The 17,594-nt window shown below is 41.1% G+C and overlaps 1 protein-coding gene across 1 annotated transcript in view; it reads right to left on the bottom strand.

The window, feature by feature from the left end:
- The window catches only part of FGF2 (fibroblast growth factor 2), a 55,764-nt gene that overhangs the window by 14,817 nt on the left and 23,353 nt on the right, over positions 1-17,594 (bottom strand). The window contains exon 2 of the mRNA XM_039542013.1: positions 3,264-3,367. Within this exon, the coding sequence (XP_039397947.1) occupies positions 3,264-3,367 (104 nt within the window). The remainder of the gene's footprint in view (positions 1-3,263; positions 3,368-17,594) is intronic.

Here is a 17,594-nt window from a genome sequence, read left to right as displayed (position 1 = left end):
ACACTCTTCCAAAGCAATTGTTGTTTTCAGTTCTTAATTTCTTGAATGTTTACGGGCAGAAATCAGTAGCAATATAAATAGGTGACAAATTTAGAATATATATTACAGAAATATCATTGGAAACACTGCACCTATGCTTCAGATAGAGCATGAAATTGTGAGAGTACTCATTAAAAGAGAAATACTGGTTAGGTTTAAAAAAAAAGTCTTATAATGGAGTATTTTCAAGAGCTCCTATAAATAGAAAAACTAAGGAGCTGCAGGATGAGGTGGTATTTGAATAGTTGTGTAAATATTATCCCTTTTTTTTCTGGAAAACTTCACAGGCTCAGATGAGAAACACAAAATGACCCAACTTCGCCAAAGTTTGAGAGAGAATTCTAGATGAGTGGACAACAGAAAAAGCAGACACTTCTCCAAGGGTAACATCTTACCGGAAATATCAAGATGCAATTTCTGCATACAATGGGACTCTATGCAGTATGACATTGGAAATGCTACGTGTTAATCTATCTGGGCATTGACAGGGCCAAGGATGTCCTATTTTGGCAAGGCAAGAATGTTGCCAATGAAGTTATCCAAGTGTGAAATTTGCAGTTAGTTTCTCGCAAAAGAACCAGAAATTTCATTATGTGACTTTTTGATCACCCTTGCTGCAAGAATAGCTTAGATCTATTTGAATTAAATGGGAAGGATTATCTTTCCGAAGACAACTCTTTGCATTTTCTTCAATTGAGCTGTTGCACACCACAGGTTAATAACATTGTTACTTGATAAAACTGTTTGTTCACCTTATTGCCAACATCCAATAAGCTTCTTAAGTAAAAAAACAAAATAAAACAATTAATCCTGAAGTCACTTCAACACCAACTACAAAACCCACACACAAATGTAAAGTAAAATAGGAGAAAAGAAAAATTATGAAAAGAACACCAAATGGTTAATTCCACTGCAAAAGGTTGAAAAAAGATTAAGGAAATAAAGGGGCTACAAATACAGCTTTACCATCCACACCAAAGCTATGTGTCGTAAGTCCATCTTATAGGAGGAACAGAAGATATCTAAACAAAACTAAGGACAACACTGGCTCTCTATTTCTTGAGGGCATTCAGAAAGTTAGTGGCAAAATTAAACACATGCCCACCTAATCAATGACAATAAAAAACACCACAAACACCCAACACAGGCTCCAGGTCAGGGATCCATATACGTGCATTGCAAAAGGAATGGTTCTGAGAATAAGAAATAGTTGTATGATCAAAAAGCCATTGAAGTTCACAGATTATAGCTAGTATCAGATGTCTCATATCCTGACTTTCCTCCTTGAATGTTTCTGTATATTTTATTAATTGGCTCTAGCAATTTGTGGCTGTTTTAGTTGATATATTGTATTTACATTTGATTTTTTGTTGGAGGAAAAAAATGTAGCAGCCAATAATCCCTGGTATGTCATAAAAACCACAGCCTTTTGTAACCCTAATAAGTCATGTGATGGAGGCCAGGAAATATGTGTCTCTCTCAGGGCTTGTCTACACAGGTAAGTTTACAGCATTACTATACCTCTTCCTGTGGACTAAGGTGACCAGACAGCAAGTGTGAAAAATCGGGACGGGGGTAGGGGAGTAATAAAAGACCCAAAAATTGGGACTGTCCCTATAAAATCGGGATATCTGGTCACCCTACTATGGACACTTTCCAGAATATGAATGCCCACACAGGAAGTTAAATTATATCAGTATCATTATACCAGTACAGTCACACTGGTAAACCTCCCCATGTAGACACCACCTTACAAGCAATCCTTGGTATCATCTCCATTTTGTCTACATGACCTTACAGATACCACTGCTGAAGACTATCTTGCAATACCTTCCTAGGAAAACAAGAGCCAGATTCAACCCACACTCCACTCCCTTCCTGCTGCTCAGCTGGAGCAAAGAGACCATTAAAAACTGACTAAAAAGGACAACTATGTATTTGTCCTGGTGTAGAGAGTCTGCTGCTGGGAGCAGAAGAGGGTGCATACCAGGCTGTGCTGTGCTCCAGTGATCCCTGCTGATCCAACGGTCCCTTGGGATTGCTACTAACCTACATAAATTAGAGCTTCCCTAAGGCTGCTCTAAATTATGGGGAGGCAGGGGGAGAGGAGACTGAACTGGATCTCAACTGCCTTGACGATTAGAAGAACAGACAATTCTTTTAGCCCTCCTTTTGGATCCTTCACTAATTGGAACTCAGCTGGAAGTTAGGAACTAATCCAATGTGTCTTTAGTTAAGGAGAATTTCACAGAATATTTACACTGCTGTGTTCCAGAATAACCGAAGTACTAGAGAGTCACTTAAGAGCTGGTAGAAAATTTCTGGAAGGAAATATTATAGTGATATAATGGCTCGTCACTAATGTTGGATTAAATGGATCTATATGAAAAATATATAGGTAAAGACACCAAAAGTTTACACTTAAATCTGATAAAACTTCAGAAGAACATAGACATTGTGTGTGTTGTAAGTGAAATGAAAAGGGTCTGAACACTGTAGGTCCTGAAACAGAATTGAAAAAAACATCTTTTACAGGTTGATGTTAAAGTATAATTTATGCCAAATGTATCAACTTAAGGTTTATAGTAATGCTACGACTACCCAATATGTAGGAGTGCTGACAGCTTGAAAACCAGTTAATTTTAAAAAGGTTAAGTAGTTTCAGGTGCTACACCTGCTCTTTGACTCTACCTACTAATTGTTGTATTTTTACACACATTTTCAAAAATGCATCTCTCCTAGTTTTTCAGTCTGGATAAAGCCACACAAAACAAGAGAAACTGACTCACTATTAAGACAAAACTATGAAAGACTGCTGTCAAAAACCACAAAAATCAAGCAAACTTTAAAAACAGTTTTCACCCATCTAATTGTTTTCACTTACATTTAAGATTACTCTAACAATGGTAGTAATTTCATTTTTGGAAATAAGTGGGATTTTTTTTAAAATTGACTGATGCCCTTTAAACAAAATCACTAAATGTTTTCTCTTGGTCTTACGCCTTCTGCGGGCAAGAGCCACTATGGTGTGGCTCTGCGGCCTAGGAGTGGGGAAGGATGCCTCTTCTCAGTGCTGAGTCCCGTTATTCGGGCTGGGTGCTGGAGGCACAATTTGGCCATGAACAACTCAATATGACTGGTTAGTTGAGTAACTCCTATGTCTCGAACATCAGCTGCTAAACATGAAGGAAGGTGAAGTAAAGAAAGGACTTAGTGTTGCTTACCAATGCCAATAATCTGCCGTCTTCCTTCATAGCCAGAAAACGATTTGCACATACGCCTTTGATTGACACCACTCCTCTTTCTTCTGCCTGAAGTTGCAATTTGACTATGAATAAAGAGATAAAGTCAGTTCTCAAACCAATTGCTATTTTAACATCTAACAAAGATTAAGCTGGACAAAGACCTGGATGTAGCTGTGACTATGCGCTCCATATGGTTTATGAAAATATGCTTATGAATGTGACTATGATGTAACTGAAATATGCTTTATGCAAAAGGTCTTTTGTAAGGTATCATTACAAAGCTTACAATCTACTGAGTGTGTTCATCTTATTTGTATACATGTATCATTCCTGTATCTGAAGCTAGAAATATTGAGTATAACTCTGGTCCTCAAGCCTTCCTGTGTAAGTGTGGGTCAGCCCATAGGTAATGAAGAATGAGGTCTTACAGTGACATGTGACCATGTCACCTGATAATGAAATCCATCTTAAACCTGGTACTTTTCCATTTAGAAGGAGGGGTGGGGATCTAGAGAGACAAAAAAGATTCCCGCCTTGTGCCAAAGCTATAAAAGGGATTGGAGCAAAACAAAGGTGGCTGCCAGTCATGAAAAAGCCCCTGTTTTCCACCTAAGATGTCTGCTGGAACTAACAAGGACTGTACCAGGGGAAAGGATTGAGCCCAGACTAGGAAGGACTCTAGTCTGAGAGGAAAGCTTATTGGACATCTGAGGGTGGTTTCTTAATGTATTCGGCTTAGACTTGCGTGTTTTTGCTTTATTTTGCTTGGTGACTTACTTTGTTCTGTCTTATTACTTGAAACTACTTAAATCCTACTTTTTATACTTAATAAAATCACCTTTGTTTATTAATGAACCCAGAGTAAGTGATTAATACCTGGGGGTATTAATACTCTAATACCCGAAAATAACAAACCAGTAACCACTGCGTCTGTTCTCCGACCACACTCAAAACTCACTTAAAATCACTACCAGTGTCTCAAAGCAATCAGCTGTGCACGTCACAAAGCAATCCTGCTCAACTACGCCACTGTGACAGGTTCAGTCACAGAGACCCCCTTGGAACCGTCACCTGATGTGCTGAAGTTACCTCTAAATCCGTTTTCCTGCATAAAGCTTATACAGGGTAAACTCAGTTTATCCATCCTCTATAACACAGATACACATGCACAGCTGTTCACTCACCCAGGTTAATCACTCAGTCTGGGTTAATTAGTAAACAGAAGTGATTTTATTAATTATCAGGTGACGTGGTCACATGTCACTGAAGACCTCATTCTTCATTTCCCAGGGGCTGGCCCACAAGTACACAGGAAGGCTTGCAGGTAAATAAACCACCCAAAACCAATTTTCCTAGTCAATGGGAGCCATCAAGATTCTAAACCACCATTAATGGCCCATACTTTGCATAATTACAAGAGAACCTCAGAGCTATACTTGATATTTCTAGCTTCAGATACAAGAATGATACATGCATACAAATAGAATGAACACACACAGTAGATTATAAACTTTGTAATGATACCTTACAAGAGACCTTCTGCATAAAGCATATTTCAGTTACATCAGTCACATTCATAAGCATATTTTCATAAAGCATCTGGAGAGCAGCATCACAGTAGCATATTACAGGGAGATTAGAGATGGAAAATTATATGTTCTGACTCTAATCTAATAAGGAAAATGCACAATAAAAACACAAATTAAATAGTTATCACCAGACTTGCACTATAACCCTATAAAAGGGATCTTGCATACCTATTATGTATACATATGCTTCTACGTGTAGGTCAGAATCAGCACAAATTCCTAAGAAACCAGGAACATTTATGGTGTTTGTATTGGGGAAGTCATAGTTAAGGTTGAGAGGACATTCACATTTAAAGTAGGACAGAAGTCCCTTTGTTTCACACTTAAATTCAGTCATTAAGTCTCAAGTTCAGCCAGAGGCAGAAAAAGCTAAAAGGTAGTCCCCTGGTGCCAGTGACTCACTGATCTTACCCCCCAGCTGCAAGCAAGCTGTGGCTCTTAGCAGTAAGATGGAATTGACATTACACAGAAACAAAAACGGACCAGATGAATAGATTCACCTTGAGAGTCGGTTACTGAACAGGCCAGATCCTCAGCTGATGTAAATTGGTATAAATCCACTGAACTACACCAATCTACATTATTGGAGGCTCTAGTCCAAAATGTTCAAGCTTTGCTTAACTGTTCTAAGAAGTTTACATATTCCACGATCTTGCTCTGTGTAATATTTAAATAGTTTACTATGAGAAGTATTTGACTTGTACCCTTTAACTAACCTACAATAAAGAATAAAACAGTTCTAAGGGACTAGGTACTACTTAAAATTAGGCCATGAAACTCAATGTTTCTTTTAGGGTTTTTTCCCCTGTGAGGAAGAGGAATGGAAGTTATGGCCCATTTTTATGTATTCTTTACCGCAATCCAATGGGATTTTTCTTTGAGGTTTCTTTTTAGCAAGCCACCACAGAAAGATGTGTACAATTAAGAGATTTTAAAAATCTGTGGACACTTGGAGTGGGGGGAGAATATCTTCTTGATACCTATTCTGTTAAATATCAAAATTATGAATTAGTCTGGTTTGTCATATTTTCATGTAGGCTTTAACAAGAGTTTGTAGAAAATTCACCAATTAAAAATATTTAAAAAACAAAGTAAGATTAAACTAAAATGTTTGCCTTACTCTATGGGGACTGAAATGGATCCTTATGAATCACCACTTGCCTATTGTATTTTTGCATAAAAGAGGGAAAGAACCAATTCACACCACTTATGGATAGTACCCAAAATGGACTTTAAATATTTAACTGGTTCAACTTTTCCATGTGGTACAGAAACCTGTTTAGTCATAAACAGGCATTTGAAGTGTTTAATAATGGAATTATTATTAGTGTCAAAATTACAATTCTCATTTAAGTCAATTATTAAACCAAAATTCTGCTTGTAAATAGCTTCAGAAATCTGCAATACAGCTGTCTACCTTTTGGGTGAGGTGAGAGTGTGGAGAGTAACAGTGTTGGGGAAGCATTCACCATACACTTAATGAGATGACCTAGATACAGCTGTGTGAAGTATGTGTGAAAAGTAATATTGGGTTACATCTGGCAAGGGCTTATTAGGCTTCCTGATGTCTTTCAGAAAGAAGTTATAGGGGAACTGTCAAATTAAATATGCACCAAAAGTTTAAATTGTGAAAATAATGTGTTAAAAAAACAACCTCAAGACCTGTACAATTGTTTCCACAATTAAAAAATAATGAAAAGTGTTGTTTTAAACAAACATCCCCATGCAAGTAGAATCAAGACATGCCTAAATGGTCTATGTACATATGTGAGTATATACCCTACGCGCTCTACTCACCCAAGCTGTGGCTCTTCCTCCCCCTCCCACTCCATCTACACTGCCATTTTTAGCCACAGTGTACTGCTGCTAGAGCCTTTCCCCACCACAGGAAAATACTCCAATGGCAGAGAAAGGCTCTGGCAGTGGGGAGGCAGAGGAGAAAGGCTCAGGCAGCTAGCTCCCTGCTGCAGGAAAAGACTCCAGCAGCAGGAAGACAGCAAGGAAAAGCTCCACCAGCTCCCTGTTGCTAGAGCCTTCCCCTGCTATAAGGAAAGGCTCCAGCAAGAGGATTTTCCAGCTGCTTCCCTGCTGCCAGGGCCTTTCCTCACCATAGTGAAAGGCTCCGGCAGCAGGGATCTGCCAAAGCATTTCCCGGCTGCCAGCGTTTTTCACTAACACGTATAGCTACACAAGCAGTGAGGATGAGGCCTGCTTTTCACTGCGCTGCGTAGCTACACATATCCCACACACTGCTGCCAATGGTGTTTAGTGTAGACCTAGCCTTGAAGATACTGGCCCTCAAATGCCCTGAGTAGATGTAAAAAGTCATTTACAGTGAATGACTGTAACAATTGTAAAGGAAAGACTTCTCAGCTTTTCTAATACAATTAATATTTACCTCTCCCTGGCCCCCAAAAAAGCATTAGGGATGATTTGCACCAATGCAGAACAGTCCTGGGCAGTTCTAAAAGCAACACCTTATCCTGCTCTTCCAAAATTTACCTGGCTAAATTTATTACTCGCATATCTCAAAAGGGAAGTATTTGCTCTGAGGTACAAGTAGCAGCAAATTCAAGGCTGTATAAAAGCAGTTGGAATGTACCCATCTCATCAACTACTTATCTGTGACAACGCTGCTTTCCACTTCTGTTTTAATTGATGATGCTAGTGCTCCAATCACATCTAACTCTGAGGTGGGGTGTATGTGACATCACAGTATCCTGGTTTACTTCATAATCTTAAGTATGCAGCACAGTAAAAAAAACCTGCAATTGTACACGCCAGCATCTTTAACTTGGATTTACTAAAGCAGATTTAGCCATTTCATTAGCCAAATGAGGGTTTTTTTTGCAGGTACTTAGAAAAGTTCCCATAAGAAGTTACAATCCGTATGTCATCCTCTTGACTTGAAAAATGCTTTCCACAAAGGGATCACTTACAAACCCTTTCTCCAGCTGCTAATTGGAGGATGGAGTTTCAGATTTCCAGTGTGGCAATTCTACATCTTGCCAAGAGAAAATCATGTGAGCAAAGTTACTTTTCTATCAAAATCCATGGCAACCTCTACAGTTAACTGCAACTGTCAAAATTTAGCTCTTAGAGGGATTGTCAGATGAATGGTGTTTGAAGTGTTCCAATAAGTGGGTAAAGCAAAGCAGGGACAAAATAAAAAGCAGATGAGCTACTTCCCAAATATGAAACCTTTGACTATTTGGATATTTGTGTTGTGACAAGATGATCTTTTGGGAATAATGTATATTCTGATAGAGTAATGCATTTACTAACATTTATACTAGATTAATTGCTAAAATTCATGTTACACTATTCTAAAGCTATAAAGCATTATAATACTCACTATTTGCAAGATAAAGTTTGGTTTTAATGCTGCTGCATATTCCTGGCTCTTTCATAGAATCATAGGACTGAAAGGGGCCTTAAAATGTCTTCTAGGCACTCAAGGCAGGAATAAGTATTATCAGACCATCTTTGACAGGTGTTTTTCTAACCTGCTCTTAAAAATCTCAATAGTGGAGATTCCACAACATCCCTAGGCAATTTATTCCAGTGCTTAATCACCCTGACAGTTAGGGCTTGTCTACACTAGACAGTTTACAGCAGCACCGATGCAGCTACACCACTTTAAGATCACTAGAAACCCCTCCTACCTTGTTTTTTCCACAAACTTTAAGTGTATACTCTATGCCATTATCTAATCATTGATGATTCCTTCTCTCTCTAATCAAAAACTTCTAAATCTTTATACAGCACCACTAATACTAACCATTCCTAGGTGAATTTAACTATGAAAACTACTTCATGATCAGGAGCACAGCTGGCTCCCAGGAACCCTTGTTCCAGCCTCAACTTCCTTCTGCTCCTATCTAGTCTCTGCCTCCCTGCCCTGACTCCAGTTCCAACCGTTGGCTTGGCTTTGTGATCCGGACTTTGGCTTAGTGTGCTGAGCCTGACTCTAGTTTTGACCCTTGGCTCGGCTCCTCAACACTGATCCAGTTTCACCCTCAGTCCACTACTTGAATCCTACATCTATACTTGTCAATATGCCAAACTGCCACCACAACCACCAGACAAGATCCTGCTCCATTCACTGGGTAGGCCATCCGTGCCCTGGCAGATTATAGTTTGAGCAACCCAAAAAGAGACCAGACATAGGGAGGGCATGAGCTTAACGACATGAAGGTCCCTTCTGGAACTATCATAACCCCTTGTGGGCTTCGGGCTTTACAACAACAGGAAGTTAAAAGGTAAAACAACTAATATCTATTTTCTTGTAATCAAATTCTGACTTTTATGCCTCCTTACTTGTAATCGCTTGACATATTTCTTTCTGTAGTTAATAAACTTGCTTTATTGTTTTATCTAAACCAGTGTGCTTGGAGTGAAGTGTTTGGAAAACTCCATTTGAGATAACAGGATTTGTGCATATCATTTTCTTTTAATAAAAATGACCAACTTTATATGATTTGTGTTGTCCAGGAGAGTGCTAGGCAGTATAAGACATTTCTGGGAGAAAGTCTGGGACTGGTAATTTGCTGGTGTTGCTAGCCATAACACTCACACAGTATAGCTGGGAGTAATTTACATGCTAGAGGCTGAAGGCTTTGGCTACACTTGCATTTCAAAGCGCTGCCGCGGCAGCGCTTTGAAGCGCTAAGTGTAGTCAAAGCGCCAGCGCTGGGAGAAAACTCTCCCAGCGCTGTCCGTACTCCACTTCCCTGTGGGGAATAACGGACAGCGCTGGGAGCGCGGCTCCCAGCGCTGGGGCTTTGACTACACTGGCGCTTTGTAGCGCCGCAATTTGCAGCGCTGCAGAGGGTGTGTTTTCACACCCTGCTGCAGCGCTGCAAATTTGTAAGTGTAGCCAAGCCCTGAGAGACAGCAGACCAGGAGTGGTTACTCTCACAGTGAAGTGTGTAAAAGGCACTCAAGATTGGAGAATTGAGGGGACACAGTGGTTCACCAGTCAGATTATACCCTGGGTAATGGTACCCTTCCTTCCACAGCAAGGCCTCCACCACCATGGGGATCACCTTTACCTCTCTGAAGGAGATCCCCAAATCCAAGTATTGATGTGCCACAATGCTGCCATTTCAGCCAGCTTAAGAGCAGGAATCTGGTATTTCTGGTGGCCAGCCTTACAAAAAGTTGTCAAGGACTGTTAGGACATATGATCTCTGCCCCCACCCCAGAAAACACTGCATGAGACCAGTGGGCCTTCCCCAGATCCTTCTAACGATACCATGATCTTGGTCCACCTTTTGATGGACTTCCTTGTGGAGTTGTTCTGCTCCCAAGGCTACTCACTGGTCCTAACAGTTGTGGATCTCCTGCCATGCCCTTCCATCACCATGTGTAACATGTCTCTTCTTGGAACACATCTTCTGGTACCACAGCATGCCAGAACACATTGTTTCTGATCGGGATGCCCAGTTAGTCTCCCAATTTGGCAGGAATTCCTCCATCTCAACCGCCCCCACCCCACCTCCAGACTGACAGCCAGACCAAAAGGGTCGACTAGACATTGGAACATTACCTTCACTGTTTCATGAATTTTCACCAACATGATTGGGTTCCCAATATGCCTGGCGGAATTCACTTGCAATAATGCAACCCACACCTTCATCTGGCAAAGCGTGTTCTTTGCAGACTTCGGTTTTCATCCCCAGTTTCCCACAGCCTTCGTCCTCCATTCCCAACAAATTCATCAGGAGTTATAGCACAATTTGACAGCTGGCAAGAAGCTTTACAAAAGCTATGTCAAGTCACCCCAGACTTAAATGTAGATACGGTATGGCTCTCCATCCAGAACTTGAAGCCAACCTGTCCATCTGTCACACTTAACCACAAGTACTTTGGCCCCTTTTGTATCTTCCAGAAAATAAATCCAGTGACCTTCAAACTCTAATTCCTGAAGTCCTTCAAGATGTCTACCTTATCAAATCATCCATCAACAAACCCTTCCCTGGCCTAATGGATCCATCCTTAATCACTATGGGTGGTGGTGGATAGGAAGAGTATGAGGTCTATCAAATCCTCAATTACCAGATGGGTCAGGTAAGTTCTATTACCTAGCAGACTGGAAGGGGATATGAGCCAGAGGAGCAATCCTTGGAGCTCATAGTAAACATGCACACCTTGTCCTGTAACAGGAATTTCACTAACACCCAGACAAACCAGAACCAAGGGACCCTAGAAGGAGCCCTAGGGAAGGAGGTACTATAAAGGACCACAGCTAGCAACCCAGCAGGGCTAGATAACCCAGCAAGCTCAGCTTGGCCCAATGAGCCTTCTCCAAATGGCCATGATGCTTCTTGATTGGGCAGGAAAGCCTGCAGCCTACTACTTGAGCCTTGCAGGACCACAGCACTTGGTCAATGTGTATAATACCCATAGCTGCATTTGCTCAGTTCCTGCCTCCAGCCCTTGTTCCACCCCTGACCCCTCTCTGCTCCAATGTAGTCTTTGCTTCCCTGCCCTGCTCCCGATCCTGACTCTGGTTTCAACCTTTGGCTGGGCTTCTCAACCCTGACTTCAGCTCACCCTTCAGCTTGGTGTCCCAATCCTGACTCTAGTTCTGACCCTTGGCTTGGCAACCCTAATTCCACTTTCACCCCCAGTCTGGTACCTGAGTCCTGGATCTGAATGCACTCACTACTCTGAACTGCCACTAAAGCCACCAGATAAGGTCCTGCTCCATCCACTGGGTACATCACCCATGCTTACAATCACTGTCACTCAAACCAAGTCCTCATATGGATAGAAAATGTGATTTCTAAAATTAGCTTTGTAATTATTTTAACATTTTAAAATAATTTTATATATAGTTATTTAACTTTTTTAAAAAAACAGGGAGTCCAGTGGCACCTTAAAGACTAACATTTATTTGGGCATAAACTTTCATGGGTAAAAAACCTCACTTCAGATGCAACAAGTGAGTTTTTTTACCCACGAAAGCTTATGCCCAAATAAATGTTAGTCTTTAAGGTGCCACCAGACTCCTTGTTGTTTTTGTGGATACAGACTAATACAGCTACCTCCTGATACTTAACTTTTTAAGGGCTTGTGTTAGCCATACTTAAGAATCAACTGACATCCACTGCTTAATATTAGTCAGTTATGAATGAAACACTTGGTATCAACTCCTTTCAATCTGATGAGACAGTTTTGAAGCATACTGGTTATTTTATGCTTTGAAATTTAAATTACTATTTACAGACATCTGTTGGAGATTTACATAACAAAATGTTAATGGTCCAATTTAAAGTTACAGAAAGAAAAAGGGAATTTAGAAACTGGTCCAAAACACCATATTTAATTCTTCATCATTACAGGGCTCTTGGGCCAAGATTTTCAAAATTAGCAATCAATTTAAACTAATCTAATATTCAAACATGCTGAGCACCCAACAGCTTCTATGGGCCTCAGTAGGAGTTGTTGGATATTAACATTTAGAAATAAACAGGTGACTAATTTTAGTCTCCTAATTTGAAAATATTGGCTGTATAATGTACAAACTATGTAGTATCTAGACATGTTAGAGAAGTACTGAATTTCAGTCTCAACCCTGAATTTTTGTAGAGTTGTACAAGACCAGATTCTGTGAGAGTGCAATGAGAGCCCTGGCATGAGTAAGGTAGGCAGGATCAGAACTAGTTCTCAGTGAGGGCTAGTGGGATGGTTATCCTGTAACCACAGAACTTGACCAAGTTAAACAGCAGCCATTTTAGGGGTATTTAGTCACCATTGATTAAAAGCAGAACACTACATAGCTAGAAATAATTGTCAGGGCTCTCATAGGCAAAGCCAAATTGCTGCAGCTGCAGCTTTTCTAATCAGAATGGGAGGAGGGGAAAAGAGTTAGCAGACCATAAGAATGGAAGAGCGTGAGTGAATAGTGACCTTGGCTTTGAGTGCCCCAGACATATTAAAGTTTTATTATTATGACTAGAAATGCTTTGCTGGTAAGAGATAATGAGCAAGTTGTTGAAGCTAGGAGAATTGGTGACCCATTAGGGGTTACTATGAGTTGTGTTTTGAGAGAGTTATATATAAATGATTAAGTAAAAGTAAATATCTCAGAGCAGTCCAAGGGAACATTCCTTCAGGCCAGGAGCTGACACCTAAACTCCCCATCAGCTGGCTGGAAGGTCCCCAGAAGCCTGACTGTTGATCACTTGAAATCACAGACTTTGGCTAACTAATGATTGGGGTGCTCTGAACCTACTGCTACAGCATATATGTTCTGTGTGCTTGAGACCTAATAAAGTAGTTTTAGGTAAAAGCACTCTGGTTTGTATCAAGCATTTATCAGATGGAGGAGCTGTATCCCCATTGATTTATTCCTGACCTGCCTGGAGAGAAACAGTTAAGTTACCACTGCTTTGTGTTCAGAAAACCCTGGATAACAGTCCTGACCACCAACCTCCAGGGTGTGCCATAATATTGCACCACTCCACTATTTTTGCATACCAATTAGTCTGCTGTTTTCGCTCTGCTCATTGGCCATCAGTTCCCTCCCCACCCCTTCCACTGATAGGCTGTGGTGTTTTGGTTTGTTTTTTGCCACTGGAGGTGGGTCAGGAAAGACTGAACACATTTTCCTGTCTGACAATATGAGTAGGCCTAGTCCTGGGTAGGATGTAGCCTTTAATATTTAAGCAGGCATATTGAGCAAATGAAAGGGCTTCATTTAAAAGTTCCAAAACTAGAGCCATGTTATGAGGCAAGAAGAAGGGGTCAGGAGGAAGCATTATACCCCAAAACAGGCAGGAGCATAGATGTTGTCTCCAGGATCATTAGGAGTAGCAAATTCACAGATGACCTTAGATACTGTATTCCTTTGGAACTCAGCACTGGCCTCCTAGCATTTGGTGGTGCTTTGGCTGCTGAACTACAGCTTCTGTGGCCCAGTCCAGCTTCCACACAAGTCAGCAGAACAATTTCCATTGGCTTCGACAGAAGCTGGATCAGGCACCTGCTGTGTTGGAATGCTTAGGAGGGAAGGTGTGCCAATCCCCCCCCCCTCATTCTGCACCAGTAACGTGGCCCCACTCTACATGTAAAAAAAAAAAAAGCCAATGTTTTACCATAGGCTCTATTAAACTTATTTACAAATATCCATTTAATCAAACCCTAACTGATGCTATTTGAAGTCTTAAATTAAGAATAACTAGCTGGCCTTTGTCTGAAAATTTTTGCAGTACGTCAATCTTTACAGAGTATCTGGTGCTACATGAGTATGGTCTTTTCCCTAATAAAGGCTCCAGTCCTGGAAAATGAGTGAACAGACAGGCCCTGTGCCTATACAGAGTCCAACTGAAGCCAACAAGGGTCTCTGCAGGCATAGCTGTTTGCCTGCATGCATGTCACAGAATTAGGAATGAAAAAAAAAGTAAAACTGCAGATGTCTATGTCTTTCATAACTATTTATCCTGTGGGAAAAGACAGAAAGATAGGCCTACAAGTTGCAGGTAGAGCTAATTAAGACAGTGAATATTTATATTTTAGAAATAGCTACAGATGAATATTAGATAAGTATTCCTAGAAAAATCTCTGTAAATTAAGTTGCCAAGTGGCATTAAACAACATTATGATTGCTAAGGGCTTAACCAACTTTCCACTATAGGCTGGATCTTGCCAACCCCCTCTTGAAAAACTTTTTCCACTTCAAACGTTTGCATGCTTCCATGGACAGAAGAGAAATTCTTCTGACAAATCTGATAAAATAGGAGAAGTCAGAGGAGTGTGGAAAAATGTGTATAAATCTTATTTACAAATAAGCACCTATATAATGCTCTATGCACAAGATAATTATATGTACAATGAAGACCTTTAAAGGTCAAGTGTCCTTTTGTGGTTCTTCCAACACATCAGTATTTTTGTTTTGTTTTGATTGTTGTAGCATGGGCCAAATACAAATAGTCCCAACTGACTTCACTGCTCTGCAGTCTAATGATTTGGCCTAACAACTTCTCCTAATTTGATTTATGCAGATCTTGGCAAGATCTAGTGACTTAGTACTTTTGAGAAATAGAACTGCACATATTGGAAGTTATTCACTGCTGAGTTAGGACTATCTCTCACATACTCCCAGTTAGACATCTGTTGGCAGCTGGAGAAGAACAGCGACGCCAAGCTCACGCAATGAAGCATTTTGCCTGTGGTAACTGCTGTGTATGAAGCTGTCTTCAATTATTTTACTCGTAGCAGTTGCATTGGCTAAAGTGTTTCAGTACAGAAGCTCAGCACTGCTATTCAACACAAAAAAAAGGGGATAGGTCATAATGAAAGGAAAGGCAATTAGGAAGACAGATTGACGGAAGACAGATTGACAGACAATTAGAAAAAAGAATCAGACATATGTACAGAAAAAAGGATAGCAAAATAGACAAAGAACAAGTGCACACTATACAAGTGATGGAAACTATGCTGGAGCTCAAAGCCTACCTATTGCAGCTCATTTTTTTAAAGTACATTTATAAACCCATTCAAATTTCCATTTTCCTGATTTCTCCAGAGGATAAAGTAAGGATTTTAAGAATACACTAGAAATCCATGCAATAATAAAACCCAGAAGTCCTCCAATTAGCAGACTTCATCTACCCACCCATTTACATGAAACAGGCTAGTTTCATGTTCTAGTAGAGATAAATGATGACTACAAAGTATAATACATAGTGGGGTCCCGGGTACCCAAGAGGTTTTTTCTTGCCTAGCCTATCCCAGCCTGCATGTCAACCAATCAACGGAGTTTCACTTCCCTGGGAATGGATTTCAGAATCATCCCAACGCAAATGACTGCACCACAATTTAAGTGGTGGGGGCCATTGTCTGGCTTGTAGGTAAAGGTATGTGGACCCTTTAAAGGCTAGATAGCTAGAGAGAGACTTGCTGTTGCAGCTTCAGACCAGGTCAGCATAGGGACATAGACCCATTTTCCCCACCCCAGGTGACTGGAAGAGGGGAGACTAGATCAGCAGTGGGCAACTTGCAGCTCATCAGGATAATCCGCTGGCAGGCCATGGGACAGTTTGTTTACACTGACCATCCGCAGGCATGGCCGCCAGCACATCCCTGCAGCCCATACTGCTTCCCACATCTCCCATTGGCCAGAAATGGTGAACTACGGCCACTGGGAGCTGCAGGCGGGCGGCCATTCCTGCGGACAGTCAATGTAAACAAACTAACTAACTATCTCACGGCCCGCCAGTGGATTACCCTGACAGGCCGCAGGTTGCCTACCACTGATTTAGATCCATACTGATGCCGGAAGAGCCCTCTTACCTGGACCAGGTGGAGCAGCCCCATCCTGCCACCCACGGAAAGAAAGAGTTAGATACCAGGTAATGCCCACAGCAGCTCATGGCAAAACATGTTGGGGGCTTAGCTGGGGCAAAAATGAAATGGGGGTTAGGCTGCAATGTTGCAACTCTCGACATAAGCCTGGGGCCAAGTGATACAGAGATCAGATAAAATGGATTAGGGACAAAGTATTTAAATGAGGGATTGTTTGGTTTGTTTTTTTGAAATGGGCAGAAATGGGGGGGGCTTCCTATGGTAGGGAGACAATTCGCCTCCTCCTTTACAGCCCCTCTAAAGCTGCATTCAAGGAGGGGTGGTTAGGTCCTAGCAGCATGTTGGCTGGGGACCAGGATAGGTAAAAGGGGAAGGCTGACTGCAGCCACATCCTGGGTATGTGCTAATGATTATGGAATTATCTGCACCACACACGTACCTTGCAGGTACTCCGACATTTAGGAATAAAAGTTGAGGCCTAATTAAACCACATCCAGTTTCTCTTGTCCTTCTGGCACAGCCAGACAATTCTGCACTGCTAGTTTTTCCATTACTCCGCCCCTCTCCAATACTGCTTCTCCTTTCCAACCAGCTGAGAGAAAGGAATCTCCTTTAAGATTACAATGGCACTATAAATTGGCTGCCAAAAGATGCTGATGTGAAACGTAAGCTACAATTTATCCCAGAGGCTCACAGCATCACCACTGCAACATCTGTTTATTATTTATTATAATTATTTCTGAACTGACATGTAAAAGTCTGAAGTAGTGTTCTGTCAGGTCTCCTGGGTGGCAGACACAGTTCAGAGTGATCCTGGGCCCAGCCCCTTTTTCCAGTATAAAAATGTTGATTAGTTGATGCTCAAAAAATATTTGAGATTTATGTTTTCTGTTGACAAGCTCACGTTCACCTCTATTACATGGTCAAGGCACAGCAAGAAAATGACTAGAGAAGCCTGTGCATGTTGGAGAGGTAGCTGGGGGGTGGAGGGAGGGAGCGAAGAATCTCAGTTTCAGCCATTTACTCTCTCACTTGTATACAGCTACGTTATTTCAGCTGACAAAATCATTAGCCAAACATCTCTCATTCAGTTTACAAGAAGAGAGAATTTATGTACCCACAGAAAAAAACCCAGGCTGCATGTCTCTGGATCAATGACTAGCATTACTACAGCCTCTGCTACGGAAAAGCTAAATCCAAGCCAAGGGCTCAAGGCCCATCTCAAACATATTTGCAGAGGCCCTGTGAGGAAAATTGTTCCATGAGGCCCCTGAATGACATACACTGCGGTGAAGTTACTGGGCCAACTCCACTAAGTCCTATTCCTGCACCTTCAGTTACTGAAGAGAACACAGTAGCAACTACTTCTCATTGCTGTAGTTTAAGAGCATCTTTGGAAGAAATAAGC

Source organism: Mauremys reevesii, linkage group 5 (genome assembly GCF_016161935.1).
Source record: "Mauremys reevesii isolate NIE-2019 linkage group 5, ASM1616193v1, whole genome shotgun sequence".
Classification (NCBI taxonomy): Eukaryota; Metazoa; Chordata; order Testudines; family Geoemydidae; genus Mauremys; species Mauremys reevesii.
Note: the sequence above shows the minus strand (reverse complement) of the source record. Positions and strands in the feature narration are given on the sequence as shown.